The following is a 22797-nucleotide window of genomic DNA, read 5'->3' on the forward strand; positions in this document are numbered from 1 at the left end:
CCCGTGTGTTCCGTACGCGTGGCGGCGGCGGCGGCGCGATACCGCACGGCTCCTTTAAGAGCGGCGGGGGCGGGGGGGGGGGGGGGGGGGGAACCGGCGGGGGCCGCGGGAGGCGCGGCGGGATGACGTATTTAGGTGCGCGACGGAAGTGACGTGGCGGCGGCGGGACGGTGGCCGGGAGGAGGGCGGCGGGTATGAGGCGGCGGTGAGTGACCGGGGCGGGCCTGGGGGTGTCCGTGTGTGTGCCGAGGAGGTCGGGGGGCGTCTGTCTGTCCTGGGCTGGACAAGGCGGGGGGGGGGGGGGCTCTGTCTGTCGGTCTGTCCCAGGGGCGGGGTGTGTGGGGGGGTCTGTCTGTCCTGGGGCGAGGGGGGGTCAGTCTGTCTGTCCGGGGGAGGCAGTGAGGGGGGGTCTCTTTAGGGGGGGACAGGGAGGGGGGAGGTCTGTGTGTCTGTCCAAAGAACAGCGCAGGGGGGTCTGTCTGTCTGTCTGTCTGTCTGGCGGCCGGGATGGGGGCAGCGCAGCCCCCTCACCCCCCGCCCCGCCAGCCCCCCCGCGTGAGGCCGCCCCGGGATGAGCTCCAAGGCCAAGCGGGTGCTGCCCACCCGCCCGGAGCCCCCCAGCGTGGAGCAGATCCTGGCCGACGTGCGGGGCGCCCACCCGGCCGACCCCGTCTTCCTCCTCCCCGCGGAGCCCCCCCGGGACCACGGCCCCTCCCCAGGTGAGCCCCGGGGGGTGGGGGGCAGAGCGAGGGGGGGGGGTGGGCTCTGCCAGCCGCCGCTGACCCCCGTGGCTCTGCCCCCCGCCAGGCTCCCCCGGCCCCCCCAGGCAGGAGGCGGCGGCGGAGGAGAGGGAGCGGCTGTACCGGCAGAGCCGCTCCTACGTGGAGATGAACCAGCGGCTGCAGGAGTCCCGGGAGCGGCTGCGGGAGCGGGGCGAGGAGCTGCGGCGGGCGGGAGCGGCGCTGGAGCGCGGCGTCGCCGAGATGAGGCAGAAAGCGTTCTGAGGGCGGTGTCGGGGCTCGGGACACCCCTGCGTGGGCACCCCGGGCTGCGGCAGGCGCCTCGGGACGCCCCACGGTTGCGGGTTCGCCTGCCCAAATCGGGGGTAGAAAGGATTGTGTTTAATTTACCGGAGGATCTGGCGTTGCCGCGACTCGCCGGTGACTCAGCGGCGGGCGAGAGGGCCGGGGCTGCGCGGCCTCGGCAGCCCGACCTTTCCCCGGGGAGGGCGGCGGGTTCCCGGTGTGGGAGGAGAGGCTCGGCCACCACGTTCCGTCCCCGCTGTCGGTGACCTCGGTGCCCTCGTCCCCGGCGGGTGGCATGTCGTCTGCGCCCTCGCGCCGCGCCTTCACCTACGACTTCTCCATCTGGTACTGCCCCGAGGACGACCACGTCGCCTCCCACATCTCGGAGCGCCTGAAGAAAGAGGGTTTTCGGGGCTACGCGGAGCACCAGGACCAAGTGGCCGGGACGTCTGTCGTCCTGACCGCCATCGAGGTGATCGAGGCCAGCCGCGTGGCCATCCTCCTCCTCTCCGCCAAGTCCCTGGGCGACCCGTGGTGCCAGCGCGTTTCCGAGTGGAACCTGTCTCACACCATCCACTGCGGGGGGACCAAGATGATCCCGGTGTGCGTGGGCGTGACGAAAGCCGAGGTGCCCCCCTTCCTGCGGCACCTCACGCAGCTGGACTACCAGGCCGAGTTCTTCTTCGACAGGCTCGTGAAGAGCCTGAGGCCGCCCGAGCCGGCGGCGAGCAAAGCCAGGCGTGCCCCCTCCTCCAAAGCCAAGAGCTGAGGGACCACGGGGGGCCAGGGGCCGTTTTCACAGCCCGTTTGGTGGCCTGGGGCCATTTTCACAGCCCGTTTGGTGGCCTGGGGCCATTTTCACAGCCTGTTTGGGGGCCAGGGCCAGCTCCCTCAGCCCTGCAGCGGTGGGAGTGGAGTTGTCCTGTAATAAAGGCGGTGGGAAGGGGTCACCCCGGTGCTGGGGGTTGTCACAAATCTGGTTACAAACCCTCTGGGAGGACTGAGGATGCGCCTGTCTGTCTGCACGCCCCCGCTGAGCCGGGGGGAGCTCAGAGTTGAACCCCAGCGAGCGCCGGGGATGCTGGGGGTGGTTTTCCCCCCTCGCAAGCGTTCACACTGCCCCCCTGGGTGCCTCTTCCCCTTCCTGCCCCCCCCCCAGCCGGTGTCTGTGCCCCGCTGCCACCGTGCACCGCTCCCACACGTGACACGGGACATCCTCTGCCTCGGTGTGGAGCGTGGCTGTGTCACCTCGCCGCTGCAGAGGGACACGGAGCGGGCGGGTGCTGCCACCCCCATGGGGGCGAGGGGCAGCCTGGGGCTGGGGGTGCTGCTGCTGCTGCTCATCCTCCCTGCAGCTGGGCCCGGTGAGCGCCGGGGCGGGGGGTTGGGGGTAGCCGGTGGGGTCTCGGCATCGCTGACCCGGGGGGGTGGCAGCCAGCTGGCAGGGATGGGGTTATTGGGGGGGGGCTGGGGGTGCTGGTTGGGGACCCCCAGCCTTTCCCCCTTGGTGGGGCAGCCAGCGGGCGGCAGCAGGACGGGGACAGGCTCTCCTCTCCCCGGCAGCGTCGGTCATCGGGGGCCACGAGGCCAAACCCCACTCCAGGCCCTACATGGTGTCCGTGCAGTTCGGGGGGGTCCACGCCTGCGGGGGAGCGTTGCTGCACAGGCGCTGGGTGCTGACGGCTGCCCACTGCCTGCCTCGGCGGTGAGTCCGCAGCGGCCCCCTGAGACGGGGGGTCTTGGTGGGGCTCCGCATGGCCGGCACTGGGCTGTGGCCAGCACGGGGCTCCCACCGACGCCGGGTCCCGCTGCGGGGCAGGACGAGGGCCGTGGGGACGGCGGTGGTGGGGTTGCACAGCCTGCGGGAGCGCGGGGCGGCCACGCAGACCTTCCCCATCCGGGCGGCCTGTCCCCACCCCGGCTACGACCGCCGGACGATGGAGAACGACCTTCTCCTGCTCCAGGTGGGCCTGGCGCGGGGAAGGTTCGGCCGTGGGGCTGGAGGAGCGGTGCCAGGAAGCGCTGCCGGGGGCCGAGGGGGTTCACACTGCGCCGGTGCAGCCGCGGCGAGGGGCTGGGTGACATTTCCTCTTCTCACCTCCGAGCGCTTTCACAGCTCAGTGACATCTCCCCGCTCCCCCTCGCCCGCCCACCCGCCGCGGTGGGGTGCTCCCCGCCAGCCCCCCGGCCGTGGTGGGGGGGGTCTGACGCTGCCCCCCGCCCTGCCCGCAGCTGGAGGGGACGGTGACGCTGAGCAGGACGCGGCGGCTCATCGGGGTGCTGGGGCGGGAGCCGGCGGCCGGGGCGGCGTGCAGCGTGGCGGGGTGGGGGTCCCGCGGGCGCGGGGGGCTCTCGCCCACGCTGCAGGAGCTGGAGGTGGCGGTGCTGGACGCGCGGATGTGCAACAACAGCCGCTTCTGGCACGGCGGCATCGGCACCACCATGATCTGCTTCCAGGGGCGCCGCGGGGGCTCCGCGCCCGCCAAGGTGAGGAGCTGGCGGGGGGCAAAGGGCTTTGCACCGGGACCCACCGGCCGCAAATCTCTCTCCCCCCCACCCCGAGATGCTGCTCCCAGGCACGGGGGGCACCGGGGGGGCCGCTCACCCCAAGCAGAGAGGCGAGGTGCCCCCCTTGGCCACGGCGGGGGTCCCTGGCCCCCGGTTGGGGTCTGCTCCCCACCGTCACCCCCGCGCAGGGTGACTCCGGGGGCCCCTTGGTGTGCGGGAAGCGGGCGGCGGTGGCCGGCGTGCTGTCCTTCACCGGCCCGGACCTCACCGACCCCTTCAAGCCGCCGGTCGCCACCTCGGCCGTGAAGCACAAGAAATGGATCCGGAAGACACTGCGGGGGGGCTGCGGCTCCCCCCGGCTCGCACAGACCCAGCAGCCCTTCCTCTGTACACAGGTTGGCTTTAATGCTCCGCGCTGGCCCGAGTCCCGGTAAAATAACACCTTAGTACATACGGGGGGACACCGGGACACCCGGCGGCACCGGCCACGGAGCGGGGGGCTGCGGCCAACAGGCGAGCACGGGGCTGGGCGGTGGGGCTTGAGCCCGGGGCCGCAGCCAAAGCTCAGTCACGGCACTCGGGAGTGGGGGCACGTGGCCCCCGGGGTCTTTGCCCCCTTTTCTTTGGCCCCGGGTCCCGGTGCACATCCCTGGGGACCCCACACGTGTCCCCATGGCCCTGGTGTCTCCCTGGCCCCCTGTGGCCCCACTGCATGTCCCCATGGTGCCAGTGCCACTCCCCAGAGCCCCTCGCTATGTCCCCACACCCCCGTGTGTATCCCCTGTGTCCCCTGCACGTGTCCCCATAGCCCCGTGTCTGTCCCTGCAGCACCCCCATGGCGCTGGTATATGGGGGGCTCACAGGTCACCCCATCCGAAGCAGGCAGTGAGTGGTGGGGTGGGAGGACCGGGAGGCACCCAGGGGGTCAGGGAGCACCCAAATCAGGGGTGACCCTGGTGCTTTGGGGCTGGGACCCCCCGTGCTCGTGGGCGTAATCCAGTCCTGGATGGACTCGTGTCCATGGCACGTGGGGACGTGCCGGGATCCTGGCTGCGAGCCGGGATGGGGCTCTTCCACCCCGGGGCAGGAGGCTGGGGGGCTGCCCATGGGCGTGAGGGGCCCCAGACCCTTCCCCAGGGGTTGGGCACCCCGGTGCCAGCTCAGCACCCTGTCCCCTCCCAGGGCAGCCCCCCAGTGCAGTGACATGACCCCAGGATGAGCCCCCAGGACCCCGGCCACCCCCCCAGCCACCCCCCAGCCAGCTTCTCCTGCGCCTCTTCCACCCGCCACCACCTTGAACCAGCGCGAGCTGCGGGTCACCCATCAGCAATCAGCCAGGCGCCTTAATTGGGAGCCTCCAGCAGCATGAACGGGGGGTCCCAGCCCCGTCTCCCCGCAGCCACGTGCTCTCCTACCCCCCTGAAGCCTCTCCCTGCCTCGGTCCAGCGGTGCCATCCCTCCCCTCGTTAATAAATGAGCTGTGATTGCCGGCAGAGCCGGGTGTTGGTGCCGGGACGAGCTGAAGCACGTGGCGGAGATGTGGCCCTGGTCCAGCCTCTGCCCGAGGCGGGTGAGTGGGATGGGGAACACGGGGACACGGGGACATGGCCCCTGCTCGCCTTGTCCTGGGGTGTCCATCAGCGGGAGGGGAGGGGATGGCCACCAAGACGCATCTCAGTCTGGGGCACCAGCCCCGTCCCCAGTGCCCAGTTGGTCCCCCCGGCTCTGCCCAGTCCATGGCACTGGGAATCGCGGTGTTTTGGTGCAGCAAGTCCCCAGCTGGGGCAGGCGGCGAGTTGGGGTGACTCGCTGGTCCCCAGCTGTCCTGTGTCACTGTCCCCCCCCAGCACAGTCCTGGCTGCTCCAGTGGGGTGGGGGGGGACCCTCACTGGGGCTTCACCTGCGGCAGCTGCTCAAGCCTGGATTTTCCCCACCGCCTTGTCGGCCACCGCCGCCACCGCCATGGGGCTGGGGACGTAGTTGAAGGGGGTGACACGGGCGGCTCTGCTCGGGGAGCCATGCCGGCTGGCGGGGAAGGTCCCGGCCGGCGCCTCGTGGCCGAAGGAGATGGGCAGGGCGGCCTTGGCGGGGGCCGGGGCTTCGCCGGCGTGGGCGTGGGGGGGCCCCTCGCGGCTCTCCAGCGTGGGAGAGGTGCTGGAGTTGGTCTTGGTGGTGGAGAAGTCCTCGGTCTGCACCACGGCGTCGCTGGTCTTCCTGGGGCCGGGGGTGCCGGGGCGCTCCTCCTCGCCGGTGCCCGCCAGCGGCAGGGCGGAGGGCGGCAGCGTGCTCTTGAGGATGTGGGGGATGTCTTCATCCCGGATCCTCCGCCACGTGCCCTTCATCATCACCACCGGCGGCTTCGCCGGCTGCCCGCCGGGCACCGCCTCACTCTGCTGCCGTCGCGCCGAAGCCTCGGAGCGGGCGGAGAGGACGGACGAAGGGCTGCCCGTCCTCCGCGCCACGCTGATGTTGGGCGAGGACGAGTACCTCTTGAAGGGCTCGGGCACGGCGACGCTGGTCTTCACCGGCAGCCGGGACGGGCTCTCGGAGCTGGTCCTCCGCGGCGGTTTGGCACCGGCGGGGGCTTTGCCGCCAGGCTGGGCCCTGGGGTCGAGGGGCCGTGGGCTGGGGGCCGCCGGCTTGGCCGCCTTGAGCTCCTCGCAGCGGGAGGAGCAGAGGAAGACGGCCGGGAGGGCGGCGCGGCTGCGCTGCGGGGAGGCGCGGCGAGGCAGCGACGCCGGCTGCGCCGGGGAGAGCTCGGCGCGGTGCCGCAGCAGCAGGCTGGAGGATTCCTTGATGAAGGTGAGCTGGCGCAGGAAGCCGGAGCGGTCCGAGTCGCTCCCGCTGGAACGGGTGGAAGACATCCGCACCAGGCCGAGCCGGCCGCCCCCCGGCCCCCCGCCCTGCGCCCTGGCGCCGGCCGCCTGCTCCTCCAGCGCCGGCATGGCCGCCCGGCCCGGCAGCACCTTCCTGCTGGGCTTCTGCATGAAGGGGATGCGGACGGGCGACTTCTGTGTCTTGGACTGCTTGGGGGCCGGTGACTTGGGGGCTGCGGCTCTGGCTGGGGGTCCCGGCGGGGAGGGTGAGCTGCCCGCCTTGCCTGCGGCCGGGGGACCCTGCTTGGCGAGCTGGGAGGGCGACGGCAGCTTCTTGGGTGCGTGCTGGGAGGGGGTGGAGGTGCGGGAGGAGCCCGAGGAGGGGGGTCCCTTGCCGATGCGGGCGGGCGGCGTCGTGCTCCTCTTGGGCAGCGCCAGGTCCCCGGTTTCGGGGGGCTTGCCCAGCCGGTGCAGGCTCCGCGAGCGCTGGCTCAGCGAGAGCTTCTTGGCCGGCGGCGCCTCGGGCTTCACCACGGGGCTTTTCTTCAGGGTGGCCCTTGGGCTGGCGGTGTCCTTGGCCAGGCTGGGCATGTAGATGACGGTCCTGCCACGGAAGACCACGGGCAGGTTGGGCACCGGCTTGGTGGGCACCGGCTTGGTGGGTGCCGGGCTGCGCTCTGCCCTGGTGCTGCCGCGGCCGGCGGGACGGGCACCCGGCGCGTCCTTCCTCTCCGGGCGGCTCTTGCTCTGCTCCCTCCTCGCCGCGTCCCGGCCGGCCACGCCGCCGGCCCGTTTCTTCTCCTGCCTGCCCAGGGAGAGCTGCAGGGTGGAGCCGACCGAGAGCCCCGACACGAAGGAGAGGATGGAGTCGGACTCGGAGGAAGGCTCCCGCGAGAGGGAGGCAGCGGCCTGGTGCAGCCAGGTGACGATGGAGTTGGCCCCCTCCTGGATCGCTCGCCACTCCACGCTGTCCAGGTCCGAGCCGCGGTCGGAGCCGGTGTCCTCGGCGGGGCGATTCCTCGCCTCCCTCCCGCCGGCGCCCGTCTGCTTGCGGTCCAGCACCCTGCGGCGAGCTGAGGGCCGCCGGCGCTTGGGCATGGCCGAGCCGATGCACTTCTGCAGCAGGTCGTCCTCCGAGTTGAGGCTGGGGGAGCCGGGGGAGCCCCCCTGCGCCTGCCCCGCTGCTGACCGCGGCCGGGGGGCTTTGCCGCGGGGCTGGCCCCGCTCCGTGCCCTCAGAGAGGCCGGCGTCGCTCAGGGAGCTCAGGGAGGAGCTCAGGGAGTAGCACGGCGGCGTCTCGTCGGCGATGAGGTTGTTCTGGGGGTTCGCCTTCGCCGGCCGGGGACCAGGCTCGGGGTCCCTCCGGGGGACGGAGCCGCCCCAGCGCTCCCTCCGGGGTGCCCGGCCGGGCTGGGCTCTGCTGCCAGACACCCCCCTGCTCGCCTCGGGCACCTCGTCCGAGTCCTGCTCGTAGAAGCAGTAGACGGCTTCCTCTGTCGGCGTGGTGTGGCACAGCGACTGGAAGGCCACCCCGTCCTCCCGGGGAGCATCCTTCCTCCCGGGGGGGCCGCCGGGCCTCCCCACCTCCAGCTCCAGGCTGACTCCGCTCTTCGGGGGGGGCTGGCCCCGCTTCCCCTCCCCGCCTTGGCCACGGCTCGACCCCGCTTTCCCTTTGCAGGTTGAGCTCAGCCGGGCGGGCGCCGAGCTGCCGGAGGCGGCTCTGCGGGCCGGGACGGTGCCGGCGCTGCCCACCTCGCGGTGCCCCTTGGGCAGGACCCCCGCCGGGCACCCCGTCCCCGGGCCGCAGGGATGCTCGGCCTCCTCGGCAGCTGGGTAGCGCAGGGTCTCGTCGCTGAGCGAGGCGGCGCTGGAGAAGTTGCCGGGGGTCCCGTCGGCCGAGTCGGTGAAGGAGTCGTCGTCCTTGAAGAGGTCGCGGGCGGTGGCACGGAGGTGCTTGGGGACGCCAGGGTGAGGGTGGGCTGGCACCAGCATGTAGACAGGGACGTGCACGGGCTTCTTGGTCTGGGGGTGCAGGACCTGGCCGGAGAGCAGGGAGGTCTTCACCTTGCGGAAGCGGGAGGGCATGGCGGAGCTGATGCACTCCTTCAGGATCTCGATGTCGTCGTCGTCGGGGGGCTCGGGGCGGTCGGCCCGCCGCCGGCCCTCCAGGTACCGCTCCTCCCGCCGCTCCTCCCGCTTCTCGTGAGCCGCGAAATTCAGGCTGTTCTTCTCCGGGAACGTGGGCATCAGCTTGAGCTCCACGTCCTTCTGGACGTAGTGCTCGTGGAGGGGCAGGGCGCTCAGGCTGGAGGCGCAGGAGAAGTTCTCGTTGGGTTTCTCCACCGTGAAGTAGACCATGGAGTCCAGGTCCTGGGGCAGCTGGAAGCGTTCCTTGAAGTCGGTGATCTCCATGAACTTCTTGACGTTGTTCTCCCACTGGATGTTGAACTGGCTGGTCTCCTTCTCCGGCTGGCAGCCCAGCTCGAAGAGGGGTGTCTTGCTGCGGCTGGGTGGCATGGTCTGCCCGGGGCTGTCGGGCAGCTCGCTGGGGCTCACGGTGCCGCTGATCATCTCGCTGCAAGGGTCGCTCTGGATGGAGCTGGCGATGGAGGGGCTCTCGAAGCTGCCCAGGGAGCTGACGGAGCTGCAGCGGCTCATCACCAGCGGCGTCTCCTGGATGTAGTTCTCCGAGGAGCTCGAGGGCGTGAGGTCCTCCTGGCGTGACGGTGACGATTCCCGCAGGAAGACCTTGTCGTGCTTCGGGAAGGGGATGGTGATGGGCTGGGAGATCCCCACCGGTGTGGCTGGACCCAAATCCACTGCCTTCTCCTTCTCCTGCCTCCCATCCTCACCTTCCCCATCCCCTTCCTCCATCTCCAGGATCTCCAGGGAGGAGTCGCTGTCCAGGTCGTTCTCGCTGTGGCTCTGCCCATCCAGCACGTTGTCAGCCGAGGAGAGGGAGGAGAGGGAGCTGCACCGGGAGAAGCAGATCGGGGTGTCCTCCACTGAGTACTTCTGCACCGACTCCTGCTCCGCCGTGGCTGGCGGGTGGGCAGGCAGCTTCTCCGGGACCTTGCTCAGGGTCTCAGCCGTCGGGGGCAGCCAGGCTTGCTTTCTGCCCAGGAGCGAGGGGTGGTGGTCGGTGCTGGCAGCCGTGCCGCTCTTGGCCAGGCTCTCGAGCAGGGGCACGTGCTGGTAGGATGGGGAGAGCTTGATGGTGCGGACCTGGGAATCAGAGGAGACCTTGCTGCCCGCCTCCTTCTTCCACTCGGGCTCCTCCAGCGCCGCGGGGCTGGGGAAAGTCACCGTCTTCTTGGCCCTTTCGGGCAGGTCTCGCTGCTCCAGCTTGTCCGGCTCGGCCGGGTCCCTGCCCGCGAGCGCGGGGGGCTCGACCCGCTCCGGTTTGCCGCCCAGGATGCTCTTGAGGTCGAGGCGACTCGGTCGCTTCTGGTACCGCTGCAGCTCGTCCCGGTAGTCGAGGAAGGCGGCCCCGGTGCAGGGCTTCATGTGCTCCTTGGTGCAGTAGCCGTCGCTGGTGCTGCCGCTGTTGAGGCTGTCGTTGGAGAGGCTGGTGTAGGCGGCCCGCAGCCGCAGCAGCGTGTGTGCCCGGCCCAGGCTCTCCCGCTTGGCGAAGCCGCCGGCGTCCGGGAGGCGGCACGGGGAGCAGGACTGGGCACGCGCCTCCCGCGCCTCCTCGGGGCCGCACTGCCAGTCCAGGCAGTGGTCCTCCGAGCTGAGGCTGAAGCTGTCGTCCGAGGACGTGTGCATGGTAGAGATGTCCTCCACCAGCTTGTCGATCTTGGCCACCGTGCTGGAGATCTTGTTGGCCAACTTCTCGGCGGCCAGCGAGACGTCGTCCTCCGGCAACGGCGGCTTCCTGGGCTCGGCTGGCTTGCCGCTGCCGTCCTTCTCCGGCTCCGGGCACCGCCTCTGTGCCAGCGCCCGGGGCAGCGCCTGGCCCTGGAGGAAGGAGGAGTTGAGGAACATGGAGAGGACGGAGGCGCTGGCCGTCTCCACGCCGGTGGAGATGTTGGGCACCTCGTCATCGTCGAAGCAGCCCGAGTCGGAGGCATAGTCCTTCACCAGGCTCTCCATGTGCCGCGTCGGCTTCTTGGCGCTCTGGCTCTTCAGGCTCTGCTTCTCCATGGTGTCGAAGGTCTCGGCCAAGTGCTTGGCATCCAGCTCGGCCTCCAGCGCCTTCTGCTTGCGCACGTAGAGCGAGGGCATGCAGGAGCCCGGCGAGACCACGGCGGCGTCCTTGTACTTGGGGGGCCGGTTGGTGAGGAGGTTGCGCAGAGCGGCCGCGCTGCCCATGGCAATCATCTTGTGCTTGGAGTGGATGAGGTTGCGCAGCATGCTGACCGCCCCCAGGTCCCAGAGCAGCTCCTGGTCACGGGGGCTGCGGGCGGACAGGTTCCAGAGGGTGCCGCACGCGTTGCTGACGATGGTGAGGCTGTGCGAGCGCAGGTGCTGCAGCAGCGTCTGCAGGCAGTTGTGGTCCCGGAGCACCTGCCTGCGGGACAGGGGGGACCCCCGGCCGTCAGGACTGTCCCTGACCCCCTCCCCGGTGCCGTCCCCACCCCACGGCGACCCTCACCTGTAGTCCTCCCGCGTGGCGACAAGGCTGGAGACGTTCCTGAGGATGCCGCCGCCGCTCTCGATGATGGCCAGCGAGTTGCTCTGGCACTTGTAGGTGAGGGTGCTCACCAGGAAGCCCAGGGCTCCCTCCACCCCGCAGATGGCCGCCTTGTTCTCCGTGCTGTGCGCCGACAGGTTCCACAGCGCGCTCAGGACGCTCTTCAGCGTGGACTCCTGTCCCGGGGGGGGGACACACACCCATCAGCCCCCGTCTGGCCACCCCGGTGCCCGCTCCCCCCGCCCTGGTGCTCACCTTGCCGGCGTGCAGCGCGCACCGCGTCAGCCCCGGCACGCTGCCCACCTCCCGCAGCACCTTCTTGCTGTTGATGTCAGCTCGCCAGGAGAGGTTCCTCAGGATGCTGGAGACCACCTGGGTGGGCAGAGCAGGATGGGTGGGTGCAGGGACAGTCCCCCTGCCTCTCCCCCCGCCTACACACCACCAGCACCCACCTGGTGCAGCTCCTCGCTGTCGGAGCCCAGCTGAGCCACGATGGCCTCCATGCAGCCCCGGCGCGAGCACAGCGTCGCCTGCGGGGAGGATGAGGGTGATGAGGGCGACGCTGCAGCCCCCTGACCCCCTTCCTCACCCCACAGCCCCCCCCGGCCCCCCCGACCTTGTTGACCACATCGCCGAAGGTGAGGTTGGTGAGGGCCATCCCCGCGTAGCGCCGCAGCGCCAGGTTCAGGGGGTCACTCGTCATCTTGTGCATCTCGTAGTCCACCTGCAGCAGCTCGGCCACCGCCTGCAGCCCGCCTGCGGGGTGGGAGAGGGGGTGACTCGGATGAGGGACCCTCCAGCACCCCTTCCCCAGCGCTGGGGAGGGGGCAGGCAGGGATGCCCGCGGTGCACCAGGGACGCAGCCCCCACCCCGCACTCACCCAGCTCGTTCATGGCCCGCCGGTACTCCTCGTCGAAGGAGAGCTTCATGATGGCGCAGGTGGCCTGGCAGATCTGGGGCTCAATGGGCACCGGCGCTGCGGGGAGAAGCGGGGGGTCAGCCCTGGGGTCTGGCACCGACGGTCCCCCCCATTGTTCACCGCCTCCAGCACACGCAGATGCTCACAGCCACGTGTACACCCACAGGACCCCGCTCGCCCCCGTACCCGCGCCGCCCTCGGGGCCTCGGCCCCCGTCCCTGCCCTGCATCTGCAGCCAGTCCCAGCACGTCTCCGAGTAGGAGCGGATCTGCTCCAGCACGTGCAGCACCCGCATCTCCTTCTTGGCCTGGCCCTCGTCAGGCTGGGAGAAGACGATGTTGTGGAGGGCGGCGTTGGCGCGCATGCGGGCGTCCTTGGCGCCCGTGGGGCTCTCGGGGGGGCCCGGCTCGCCGTCCGAGTCGTGCAGGATCTGGATGAGCAGGGGCAGGCAGCCCGACCGGCGCATGGCCAGGCAGCTCTCCTGCGAGCTCGACATGGCCAGCAGCGTGCGGGACATGTCCTCCTTGTCCCGCGTGGCCAGCATGGACAGGAGCCAGAAGACCACCTCGACCTGCGGGAGGGGGACTTGGGGTCACGCACGGCCACCCCCCAAGTGCAGCCCACCCCAGCCGGGTTCTGGCACAGCTGCCCCTCACCTTGCTGCTGCCCCCATCCTCGGGGTGGGTCGGGGGGTCCAGGTTGCTGTCACCCTCCATGCCAGGCACCTTCCCGCAGAGCTGCAAGGAGGGGGCAGAGGGGGGGCAGGTTGCAACGCGCCGCCCTCATCCCCTGCACCCAGCCCCTCCCTGCTGGCCAGGGACCCACTGGTACCATTAAACTCGGCAGTGGGTGATGGAGGGGGCAGAGGTGATGGAGGGTGTGGGTGATGGAGGGTGTGGGTGATGGAGGGGCCGTGGGTGATGGAGGGGTGTGGGTGATGGAGGGGTGTGGGCAATGGCGGGGTGCCCGCCCTGGCGGCTCCGGCGGCCGGCAGATGCTGCGGGAGCCACCGTGGCCGCCCGCCCGCTGCTCGCCGTGGCCTACTTCTCGTCTCCATGGCAACTGCCCATTTCACGGTGCCCGAGCCGCACAAAGCCCTGGCTGTGCCGACGGGGACAGGATGGGGACAACGGCGGGGGGGGCTGCGCCTCCTGCACTGTCCCCAGGCTCCGCCACCCCACGGGGACAGACCCCGACGCTCCTCCTGGCCCCGGCCCCGCTACCTGCGGCTCCGGCTGCTGCACCTTGTCCTGCGCCTCCATCAGCTCTTTGTCGATCTGCTCCAGCCGCGACGCCCGGATCTGCGGGGGCAGAGCGAGGGCTGGGACCCCCCGGGACCCCCCCCCCAGCACCCCCAGAGCCAGGCGTGAGGGGCTGTGGGGCTGGGGGGGGGACACGCTGGGGTGCACAGGGCTGGGTGTGAGGGCGCAGGGGTGACACGAGTGTGGATGGAGCTGGGTGCAAGGAGCCACGTGTGAGGGTGCAAGGAGCTGGGCACAAGAGCACGCAGACCTCGGTGCAAGGTCGCACGGGGGTGGGTGTGGGGGTGCACGGGGTGGGTCGGGGCAGGACGGGAGGTGCGGGGAGGGAAGGGATGGACCCCCCCAGCCTGACCTGCGCCCGCTGCACCATCTCGTCGGCCGTGCCGAAGCGCTCCTCCATCAGCGAGCGGATGTGCTGCGCCTCGAACTCCAGCTGCTGCCGGATGAGATCCATCTGCATGGAGAACTGGGGGGGCAAAGAGGCGGGGGGGGGGGACGCTGTGAGGGGTCCAGGGTCCTGCCCGCGCCCCGGGGGGGTGCCGCGATGCCCCCGCTCACCGTCTCCACATGGGGCAGCTCGTCCAGGCGCGTGGCCAGGCTCTGCAGCTGCGCGTAGTACCACACCTTCTCCTTCTCCTCCTTCTCGATCTCGCCCAGCAGGAAGCACCTGGGGACGGGGGAGCCCCGTCAGCGCGGCCCCGGGCCCCCCAGCCCCGTGCATCCCCCCGCCCCGGCCATCACCTCTCCCGGTCGAGCTCCTCCAGCAGCCGCAGCGTGGCTCTGCCCAGGTCCCCGGTGCCGTCCCGGTGGGGCGCGGGTGGTGGTGGGCTGTCCTCGGCGTTGTGCCCAGCTCCGGCCACCTCCGGGGGGAACTTGAGGTTGTAGAGGCTGGTGATGTCCATCTGCAGGGCTGGGGACGGGGACAGCGGCGTGAGGGTGGGCTCAGCAGGGACCCCGCTCCCCACCCTGCCTGGGCACCCACCTTTCAGCTGGTCCAGGACCTCCGTCTGCCCCGAGGACACCATGACCCGCGCCTCCTGCTCCAGCTTGCCCTGGAGGTGCTTCAGGACCTCCTAAAGCAGGGATGGAGCGTCGAGGTGGGGGACGTGGAGGGAAGCCCCCGTGTGCCCCTCCCCAGCGCGGGGCCCACGTCACCCCCGGGCTCGTCCTCACCTTCATGTCCGAGGTCTCATTCTCCAGCTTGGAGAGGTGCTGGGAGTTGTCCTCCAGCTCCCGCCGGAGGTGGCTGTTCTCCTTCTTCAGCGCCTCCACCTGCCGCACCAGCTGCTCGTACGAGGCGATGGAGCCGGACATCTTCACCCCCTGCAGCGCCTGCGGGGCGGGAGGCGGGCAGCACCCCGGGGTGCCCCCGGCAGCCTGCCCCCCGCACCCTCACCGCCCCCAGCACCCCGGGGTGCCCCCTGCAACCTGCCCCCCGCACCCTCACCACCCCCCAGCACCCCAGCCCAGCCCAGGGACCCCCTGCCACCCGCACCCCTCCCAGGGAGGGGGCACAGTACCCCCACCAAGAGCTGGTGCCCCTCCAAAGCCTCCCAGACGGGACATCCCCAGCGCGGGGTGGGCACCTGGCCCCGGCCCCCGCAGGCTGGCAGCCCGGCCCTCCCCCGGCCCCCCCCCGGCCCCCGCCTGGTCCCCCCCTCCGCCGCAGCTCAGCCCTCCGCTCCCTTCCCCCTTTGTCTCGCTTTTGTCTCCGTCCCCGAACCACCCCCCGCTCCGCTCCCCCCGCAGCGGGGCCAGTCCCGGCCCCCCCGCAGCGCCCCCGGCCCCGCTCTGCCCCCCCACCCCCCTCAGACCCCCTGTGTGCCCCCCGGCCCCCCCCCAGACCTCCTCCTGCCGCAGCGCCCGCGGCCCCCCCGCACCTGCCAGGGGGACACACACGGGCATGGGGGGGGACACGGGGACAGGGACCCCCGTCCCCGCCCCAGCGGGTCACGCTGGCGGCCGATGTCCTTCCCGCCCCCCCCAGGACCAGGAGACCCCCGTCCCCCACCCCAAACTGCTCCCCTGTCCCTGCACCCCACACCGGCTGGGGGACACCCCCCGCCCCCAATCCTGCCCCGACCGGGGTCCCGCTGCGGGGTGTGCCCCCCGCCCCGCACCACGCTGCCGGAGGGGGACAAAGACCCCACGGGCCAAATCCCCCCCTTCAACCGCTGCCCAGGCGGTAAATAACACCCCAGGAGAGAAATAACCCCCGGGAGGGCTGGGCAGGGGGCTGCGGGGGGGGGGCGAGGGGGTGAGAGGCGGCGGAAGGACGGGGGGGTGCGGGATGCGGGATGCGGGATGAGGGATGCGGGATGCGGGATGCAGGCTGAGCACGGCCTCCCGTTGCTATGGAGACAGCGGATGGGGCAGCGCGGGGGGGGGTCCGCGGCCCTTCCCGAGCCCCCCCCCAGACCCAGGGGGGGTTCAGCACTGCGGGGCACAGCGGGGTGAGGGTGCGGGGTCCCCCCGCGCCAGCGTCCCCCCCCACCCCCAGCACCCCAAACCTCTCAGCGCCGAGAACTGCTCAGAGTCAGGACTCCCCCCCCCCGCCCCGGCTCGGCTGGGGGGGGGTGGGTGCTGCTTGAGCCCCCTCCCCCGGGGTGCTCCGGCCGCCCCCCCCCCGCAGTGCTGTGTCACGCTGCAGCCGGGCAGTGCAGGACACCCCAGGCTGTACCTGGCACCGGCCCCACTGCGGGGGGGGGGGGAAACTGAGGCACGACGCTGTTCTCCCCCCCTCAGGACCCCCATGCCCAGAGCTCTGCGGTGGCGACGCTGGTTTGCAGGGGGTGGGGGGCTGCTGGGGCGGGCAGCGCCTGGAGGGGCCGGGGATGGCTGCAGCCCCGCAGTGGGGCGGTGGCCAGTCTGGGGACCCCCCCCCAGCCCCGCAGTGGGGCGGTGGCCAGTCTAGGGGACCCCCCCGAGCCCCGGGGGGGGTCCGTCAGTGCAGCCGCAGGGCTGGGGCACCCGGCAGGATGCTGGTGGGGAGGATGCTGCGGCAGAGCAAGGGGTGGAGAAGCAGTATCTGCGCTGCCCACCGCACCGCACCGCCCCGCGCTGCCCACCGCCCCGCGCTGCCGCAGCACCCCCCACCCCGCTCCCCGCGCTGCCCTGTCCCCCCCCGCACTGCCCAGCCCACCGCATCCCCCTTTTGCCCCAGGATGCCACCTTGGCCGGGGTCACCTTGGCCCGGGCAGAGCAGGGCAGGGCTGGGGGACCCCCGCACCCTGCGCACCCCCTGCTCCCCGCACCCCTCGGCTCCCTCCAGCCCGGTGGGGTCGGGTTTGGGGCCGGGGCCCCCCCTCGGCCCCAGCGCTGCAGCATCAGCCGAGCGCAGCCGCCTCCGCCCGCAGCCACATCTGAGCCCCCGGCCCGGCTGCGCCTCCGGAGCCCCCCGGGACGTTAAACAAACAGCGTGTTGTCACCAGCTCCCCTGATCGATCCGCGGCCCCGGGGACCCCCAACCACAGCAACCCCCCCCCAGGGAGCAGTAGGCCCCGCGCACGCAGCCCCCCCCGCCTGGCTCCTGGGCACGTGTGGGGGCACCATTGGGGACACACATGGGGGCACACACAGGGACACTGGCACCCTCCTCCCTCCCCACGCGCAGCATGTCCCCCCCCCCCCCAGCAGCACCCACGTCCCTCCCACGCCCAGGCACAGCCGCAGCTCCCACACACGCGTGTACACGCATTCACACACATGTATTCTGCATGCACACGCATGCACACACACGTCACGGCCTTCGGATAAATGTGGACCCCAGGGGAGCGAGCACTGGGGTCCCCCAGCGCCCCCAGCAGAGCCCCCCCACGCAGGGACCCCCCCCAGGGCCAGCCCCGCGCCCGCCCCACACCCCAGCCCGCGGGCAGGGCGGCCGTGGGAACCGGCACCGGGGCCGGAGGGAAGGAACGTCTCCTGCCCGTGCCCGGGGCAGCACCGGCCTCGCACCCCGCACCCGGGGGGGCTGGGACACCCCTGCGCGGGGACACGGCCCTGGGATCCCGCACCCGCAGGGATGTGGGGCAGGTTTGGGGGTTCAGGGTCGGAGGGGCAGGTTCGGGGGTGCGGATCCGGGGCTCAGCCCCAGCCTCCGGCCCGGCCCCGCCCGATCTGGGTGAGGCGCATCCTGGGGGGCTCTGCGGGGAGCCGAGCCCGCATCGGGGCGAGGGAGATGCTGCCACCCCAGCGGGGACCCCCCAGCCGCGACCCCCGCTGCCCCCCAGCCCCTGCCGCAGGGTGGGGATGAGGATGAGGATGGGGATGAGGATGAGGATGGGGACGGGCGGTTCTGCCCCCCCGCCCGGGAGCCCCGGCATTGCCCGGCCTTTGTCCCCGCGCCGGCTATGCGGGACGCGGGGGCTGAATGGTTCCCGACCCCCCCGACCCCCCCGATCCCCGCAGATCCCCCCCGCTTCCCCCGATCCCCGCGATGGACCCGCGCCCGCCGCATCACGGCGGATCCAGCGCCGGGGGGGACCCTGCGACGCGCGGGGGGACCCAAATCGGGGCCCCCCCGACCGCATCCAGCCCCCCCCGCAACCGGGCACCGCACCCCGACCCCCTCCCTTCCCGGGCCCCCCCCTCGCCCCTGTCGCGCAGCCCCCCCCCGGTCCCCCCATCCCCGGCGACTGCAGCAGCCGGAGCCGCCGGGACCCCCGGGGGGTCGGAGGGTGCCCGGGGGGTGCTGGGGGGGTGCTGGGGGGTGCGGGGGGGGCAGGTGCGGCCGTACCTCATCCCCGGCGGCGGCGGCGGCGATGCGGAGCTGAGCGAGGAGCCGGCGCGGCCCCGAGCAGCCGCATCCCGCCCCCGCCCCCCCCCGCTCCCGGCCCCGATTTTCCAGCGGCGCCGCGACCGGGAGAGGGCGGCGGCCGGGGGGGTCCCCGCACCCCCCGGGCTCCCCACGGCCCCCCAGCCTTGTTTTGGGGCAGGAGAAGGGTCCCCCCGCCCCCCGCGGGGCTCTCCATCCCCCCCCCGCCTCTCTCCATCCCCCCAAACCGTTGGGGGTTGCAGGATCTGCCCCGTTCCCCCCGTCCTGGGGCCAAACCTGCCCCCCCCGAGCAGCCCGGGGCTGTCACCGTGCCCGGGGGATCAGCCCTGGGGGTGGCCGCACTCTGACCGGTGCGGGGCTGAGCCCAGCATCACCGTGGGGCAAGCAGGACCCCCGGCCAACCAGCCCCCCGCGGCCAATCCCCCTCAGCCCGGAGCACCGGGCTCGGCTGGACCCAGCCCCGGGCCCGATCCTGCCGCCCTGCCCGTGGCCTGTGCCACACACCATGGCCCATGGCACCCTGCACACCAAGGCCACTGTCACCCACCTCCTGGCTGGGGGTCCTGGCCCTCCCGGCAGCTCCCCGGGGTGCAGGGCAGGGCTGGGGGACAGGAGCGAGGCTGAGGGTCCCCACCCCACAGACCCACCCCAGCCCTGTCCCCCCCCGCCACCGGGAGCTGCGCCAGGACCCTCAAGGTCACGTCGCTTAAACAAAAGGGACCCGGTGACCGGAGACCTTCCCTAAAGGACAAACAGCCCCAGCGGCACCACGGCTGCACCGGGGAGGACGGGGCTGGTGGGTGTTTAACCAACCCCAAGGGCTGGTGCCCCCAGAGACCCCCTGACACGCTCAGGGCCAGCAGCAGGGCCAAGCCCCCTGACCCAGGTGTGTCTCAAAGCCCCCAGGCCAGGCCCCCGCTGTCCCCCACCCCTCCCTGAGCGGCCTCGGTCCATCCGACCGTAGCCCAGCGCCGGTGCTGAGCCCAGTGGCTCCCAGTGCCGAGGCCTCGCTGGGCAGAGGCGCGGCTGTTCGGTCCTGGTAACACCGGGATGAGACTGTCACCGTGTTTGCCACCATCTCTGCGTCACCGCCCGCCTGAAGGTCACAAGGTTTTCCCAGCACAGCTCGTGCCAGCACCCATCACCGCGACGCTCGAGACGTGCCCGGGCAGGGTGGTGGCGGTGGTGCTGACGTGGTGACAGCTGGAGGCAAAACAAGAGGACGAGTGTGCCAGGAGCACCGGGGACGGTGACAACCGGCCCCTCCACTGCCCACGGCCATGGCTTGGCAGAGTGCGGCAAGGCCGGGGCTCCCCACGGCCGGGGACTTGGCGCGGCGGCTTTCACAGAGGACAGTGCCTGAAAGGGCTTCCGGGAGCTGGGGACCGCACCAGGCACGGCCGTCCCTGTCCCCCCAGCACTGACAGTGGCTCTTGGTGCTGGCCGGGGCTCCTTGGGGTCGGCCCAGGCCCCCATCTACCCTGGCTCACCCACCCCAGATCACCCCGGATCACCCACCCCAAACCACCTGCCCCCTCCAGCAGAGCAGCTTCTCCCCTGGAGCCATGAAGGGAAACGGCTGCAAACCCCCAGCTCAACCCCCTCCAGCCCCCACCACGCTGAGCTGACACCAAAAGCCTCCGGAATCCCACATTTAAGATGGGAAAATAACGGTTTGGGATCTCAGCCTCCTGCGATGCACCCTCAGCAGCTTCCCCCAGGAGAGGGGCTGGTTCCTAAGCCCTGGGAACTCACCCCACCCCGATTCGCTTTAGGGCTGCGGCTTAACCGCACGCTGCACCGCGTCCTGGGGCGAGCTGAGCAGCGCCCAAAATGCCCTGGGTGAAGTTAACGGGGGGCAGTGCCCTCCCCCACTTCCCAGCGAAGAACGAGGGGCTTCATTAATCCAATAAACCCCCGTGGAAGAGCTGCGTTTGCCGGCTGTGGTTACCCAAAAGGAGCGCCACAAAAAAGGGAAGTTTCAGGAAAAAAGCAAAATCATGGTTAAGACTGACGAGGTTTCGCCGGGAGCCCGCAGCCCCCGGCCCCACGACAGAGCCAGCTGCCAGAAACGACTTTATTTACAGGTGGAAAAGGCTCCCCCCGGCGCCGCGTCACTTGAGGGGGATGAAGCGGGAGGAGTGGGTGGCGCCGATGCCGGGCCGGCCGTGCTTCACCGGCTTGTACGTGATGGAGAACTCGCCCAGGTAGTGACCGATCATCTCGGGCTGCAAGAGAGGAGAGACCCGCGTTGGGGCACAGAGCACCAGCCTCCCCCCACCCCAGGACAGTTACAGCCCTCGCCCCCGCGCTGGTGCCGCCGGTTGTTCTGGCAATGCCACACCTGGGGCAGGTGCTGCCTGTGGCACCGCTGCCGTGCTCCGGCGGCCAAGGCCTGCGGGCAACGGGCGCTGCCGGCTTTGCCAGCAGGAGCCAGAGGGGTTCAGCAGGACGAGGGGCTCCCTCTGCCCCCCCGCCAGCACTGCGGCCCCCGGGAGGGGGACACACGAGCCTCGGGGGCTCTTTGGGGTGCTCTCCAGCCGGATTTAATGCCAGGTACAAGCAGAAAACGCCATTTAATACCGTCAGGTGTCAGGTGGTATCAGCCCACAGGTTATCCCGCTCCCAGGAAGCCTCACGGATCCGTTTCATCGGAAACCGGCGCCAGCAGGCAGTGAGCCAGGGCTGAGCGGCAGCACACACCCCCTCACAACAGCCACGTTGCTTCATTACTTCCAAGCCGCACTGAAGCCTCGTGAGGCCTCCAGACCCCTCTGCGAGCAGCCCAGCCTCAGCACAGACACTTTTGGTGTCCCTCAGGGCCAGCTTTGCTCCAAGCAGGAGCCTCGACCTCCCCCTCGGGCACAGGGCAGGAGTAGGATTACACAAGGTGTTAAAAAATTAACACAGACTTGTTCAGGACGCTCAGCTCGGACCAGGACCGAGCTCTGGGGCTGCTGCGGCGACGCCTCACCTTGATCTCCACCTGGTTGAAGGTTTTGCCGTTGTACACGCCGACCATGCTGCCCACCATCTCGGGGAGGATGATCATGTCCCGCAGGTGGGTCTTCACCACCTCCGGCTTCTCCATGGGCGGCGCCTCCTTCTTGGCCTTGCGCAGGCGCTTCAGCAGGGAGTGCTGCTTGCGGCGCAGCCCCCGGTTGAGGCGCCGGCGCTGCCGGGCGCTGTACAGCTGCATCAGCTGCTCGCTGGAAAGGATGGAGAGACCGAGCCTGGAGCGCAGCCCGTGGGGAGCTCCCCGGGGACCCCGCGCCCGCAGCGTTACCCGCTCGGGGACTTCAAAGAGACAAGGAATTACAGACCCACCCAAACCGTGGGATTAACACAGCCCGAGCGAAGAGTGACAGGCCGTGCCCCTGGCCTGCGGGGACAGCCCCGGCCCCGGTGACAGCTCTTACTAGGACATGTCGAGGAGCTGGTCCAGGTCCACCCCTCTGTAGGTGAATTTCCGGAAGGTTCGTTTCTTCTTCTGCTCCACCTCCGCCTGCAGCCGGGAGCATCATGAGGAGGGTGTCAGGGGCGCCATGAGGGGGGTGACAGGGGCGCCCGGACCCGCCTTCACCCTCCCTCCCGCATACGGGAAGACACCGAGCTCCCCAGGGCGCCCCCGCCCCGCCGCAGCCCCCTCGCCCGCTCCCTGCGCCCCTCAGCCCCGCCGGGCCCAGCCCCGGGGAACAAGGCTCCCGCCGCGCTGCGGCCTAGTCCAGCCGGGGCAGCCCCGGCCGCGGCAGGGCCCAGGGGACGCCATCCCCCCGTCCCCCAGGGAAGAGGCCGAGGCGCCCTCGGCAGCGGCGGCGCCCCCGGCCCCGGGCAGCCGCCCCCGCGGACGATGGAGCCCGATGGCCGCCGCCGACCCCCCCGCCCGCACCCACCATCTTGGCCGGGTCTCCTCGGAAAGGGCCGCGCGCGGGCCGGAAGCGGCGGATCTCGCGAGAGCGGCGACAGGGCGGAAGTGGCGGGAAGCCCCGCCCCCCGCGGCCTCCGGCAGCGCTTCCGCCCTCACTGCCCTTAAAGGGGCCGCGCCCCGCAGGAACGGGGGGGTCGGTATAACGGGGCGGGGGCTGGCGCACAGACCTGCTCCATGGTGGAGCAGGAAACCCCCTAAACCTGCTCCTCCCCCTCCCTGGGCCAGGCGCGGAGCTGAGCTGCGGCCTCAGGAACGCGCAGCAGGGCAAGGGGATGGGCGAGCCCAACTGCTGCTCCTTGGTGCAGGGCAGGACCCCCCAGCAGCAGCGAAGGGGTCCCCAAGTCACCTCCACGGATCAAAGTCACCTCCACGGCACGGCTACGCGGTGCTGCAGCCACACGCCCACCTCGCCGCCACGCCGGGGGGGTTCCGAGGATCTGTCCTGCCGACACACGCCTGTCTCGCAGCAGCCTTCATCTTCCAGCCACAGCCCTGCACCCTCCACCGCCACCTTCCTCCTCTCCACAGGCGGGTTCGGTTTGTCCCCGGGCAGAGGCGAGTGTCCAGCGGACGCCACGGGCTGCGCTAACCTGGAAGAGCTGGTTCTGCACAGAAGGGCTCCATCTCCAAAACTTTCTATCCACGATGAGCTTGAAAGGTGGCAGAGCAGCAACGACGTTAGGTCTCCCTCCGTTCCTCGTGCCGTCGAAGTGCCACGGTTTTGCATTACGTGATTTTCCACGGTGTGTTTCACACAGCAATAAATTACAAACCGACCCTCAAGGAGGAGTCAAAGCGGCCACGCCACGTGGGAGCACGAAGGTCCACGTCTGCAAACGGAGCACGAGGGACGCACCACACTCTTTGGGCTCATGGACGTAACCGAGCGAGGAGCAGAGCCCAGAGGACTCACAGTGAGCAGGACGGC

General features: G+C 71.2%; 4 protein-coding genes across 4 annotated transcripts; 2 read left to right on the forward strand and 2 right to left on the reverse strand.

Moving 5' to 3' along the window:
* Positions 1-140: 140 nt before the first annotated feature.
* On the forward strand, positions 141-2000 carry C31H19orf25 (chromosome 31 C19orf25 homolog). The gene is made up of 3 exons (XM_068420737.1): positions 141-205; positions 547-719; positions 808-2000. Exons 2-3 carry the CDS (start codon positions 572-574, stop codon positions 1002-1004), a joined length of 345 nt encoding a protein of 114 aa, XP_068276838.1. The 5' UTR covers positions 141-205; positions 547-571; the 3' UTR covers positions 1005-2000.
* Positions 2001-2590: 590 nt separating this feature from the next.
* Positions 2591-4984, forward strand: GZMM (granzyme M). The gene is made up of 5 exons (XM_068420802.1): positions 2591-2730; positions 2845-2989; positions 3258-3512; positions 3722-3928; positions 4716-4984. The coding sequence occupies exons 1-5, from the start codon at positions 2636-2638 to the stop codon at positions 4734-4736; spliced, it is 723 nt and encodes a 240-aa protein (XP_068276903.1). The 5' UTR covers positions 2591-2635; the 3' UTR covers positions 4737-4984.
* Positions 4985-5446: 462 nt separating this feature from the next.
* On the reverse strand, positions 5447-17941 carry APC2 (APC regulator of WNT signaling pathway 2). The gene is made up of 15 exons (XM_068420510.1): positions 17903-17941; positions 14341-14499; positions 14150-14240; positions 13909-14077; positions 13726-13834; positions 13520-13633; positions 13129-13206; positions 12562-12642; positions 12092-12476; positions 11867-11962; positions 11602-11741; positions 11438-11515; positions 11241-11357; positions 10947-11161; positions 5447-10862 (listed from the first exon to the last, which is right to left on the reverse strand). Exons 2-15 carry the CDS (start codon positions 14479-14481, stop codon positions 5447-5449), a joined length of 7230 nt encoding a protein of 2409 aa, XP_068276611.1. The 5' UTR covers positions 14482-14499; positions 17903-17941.
* A 1998-nt stretch (positions 17942-19939) lies between these two features.
* Positions 19940-21898, reverse strand: RPS15 (ribosomal protein S15). The gene is made up of 4 exons (XM_068420649.1): positions 21835-21898; positions 21361-21446; positions 20916-21150; positions 19940-20169 (listed from the first exon to the last, which is right to left on the reverse strand). Exons 1-4 carry the CDS (start codon positions 21835-21837, stop codon positions 20056-20058), a joined length of 438 nt encoding a protein of 145 aa, XP_068276750.1. The 5' UTR covers positions 21838-21898; the 3' UTR covers positions 19940-20055.
* Positions 21899-22797: the final 899 nt, after the last annotated feature.

Source organism: Nyctibius grandis, chromosome 31 (assembly GCF_013368605.1).
Source record: "Nyctibius grandis isolate bNycGra1 chromosome 31, bNycGra1.pri, whole genome shotgun sequence".
NCBI lineage: Eukaryota > Metazoa > Chordata > Aves > Nyctibiiformes > Nyctibiidae > Nyctibius > Nyctibius grandis.

Coding starts and splice junctions, on each gene's coding strand:
- C31H19orf25 (XM_068420737.1), top strand. CDS start 572: ATGAGCTCCAAGGCCAAGCGGGTGCTGCCCACCCGCCCGGAGCCCCCC. Junction 720..807: donor GGACCACGGCCCCTCCCCAG/GTGAGCCCCGGG, acceptor GCCCCCCGCCAG/GCTCCCCCGGCCCCCCCAGG.
- GZMM (XM_068420802.1), top strand. CDS start 2,636: ATGGTGTCCGTGCAGTTCGGGGGGGTCCACGCCTGCGGGGGAGCGTTG. Junction 2,731..2,844: donor GCCCACTGCCTGCCTCGGCG/GTGAGTCCGCAG, acceptor GCTGCGGGGCAG/GACGAGGGCCGTGGGGACGG. Junction 3,513..3,721: donor GGGGCTCCGCGCCCGCCAAG/GTGAGGAGCTGG, acceptor ACCCCCGCGCAG/GGTGACTCCGGGGGCCCCTT.
- APC2 (XM_068420510.1), bottom strand. CDS start 14,481: ATGTCCGGCTCCATCGCCTCGTACGAGCAGCTGGTGCGGCAGGTGGAG. Junction 14,241..14,340: donor ATGAGACCTCGGACATGAAG/GTGAGGACGAGC, acceptor TCCCTGCTTTAG/GAGGTCCTGAAGCACCTCCA. Junction 11,162..11,240: donor GCGCGCTGCACGCCGGCAAG/GTGAGCACCAGG, acceptor CCCCCGGGACAG/GAGTCCACGCTGAAGAGCGT.
- RPS15 (XM_068420649.1), bottom strand. Junction 21,151..21,360: donor CAGCTCCTCGACATGTCCTA/GTAAGAGCTGTC, acceptor CATCCTTTCCAG/CGAGCAGCTGATGCAGCTGT. Junction 20,170..20,915: donor TCAACCAGGTGGAGATCAAG/GTGAGGCGTCGC, acceptor CCTCTCTTGCAG/CCCGAGATGATCGGTCACTA.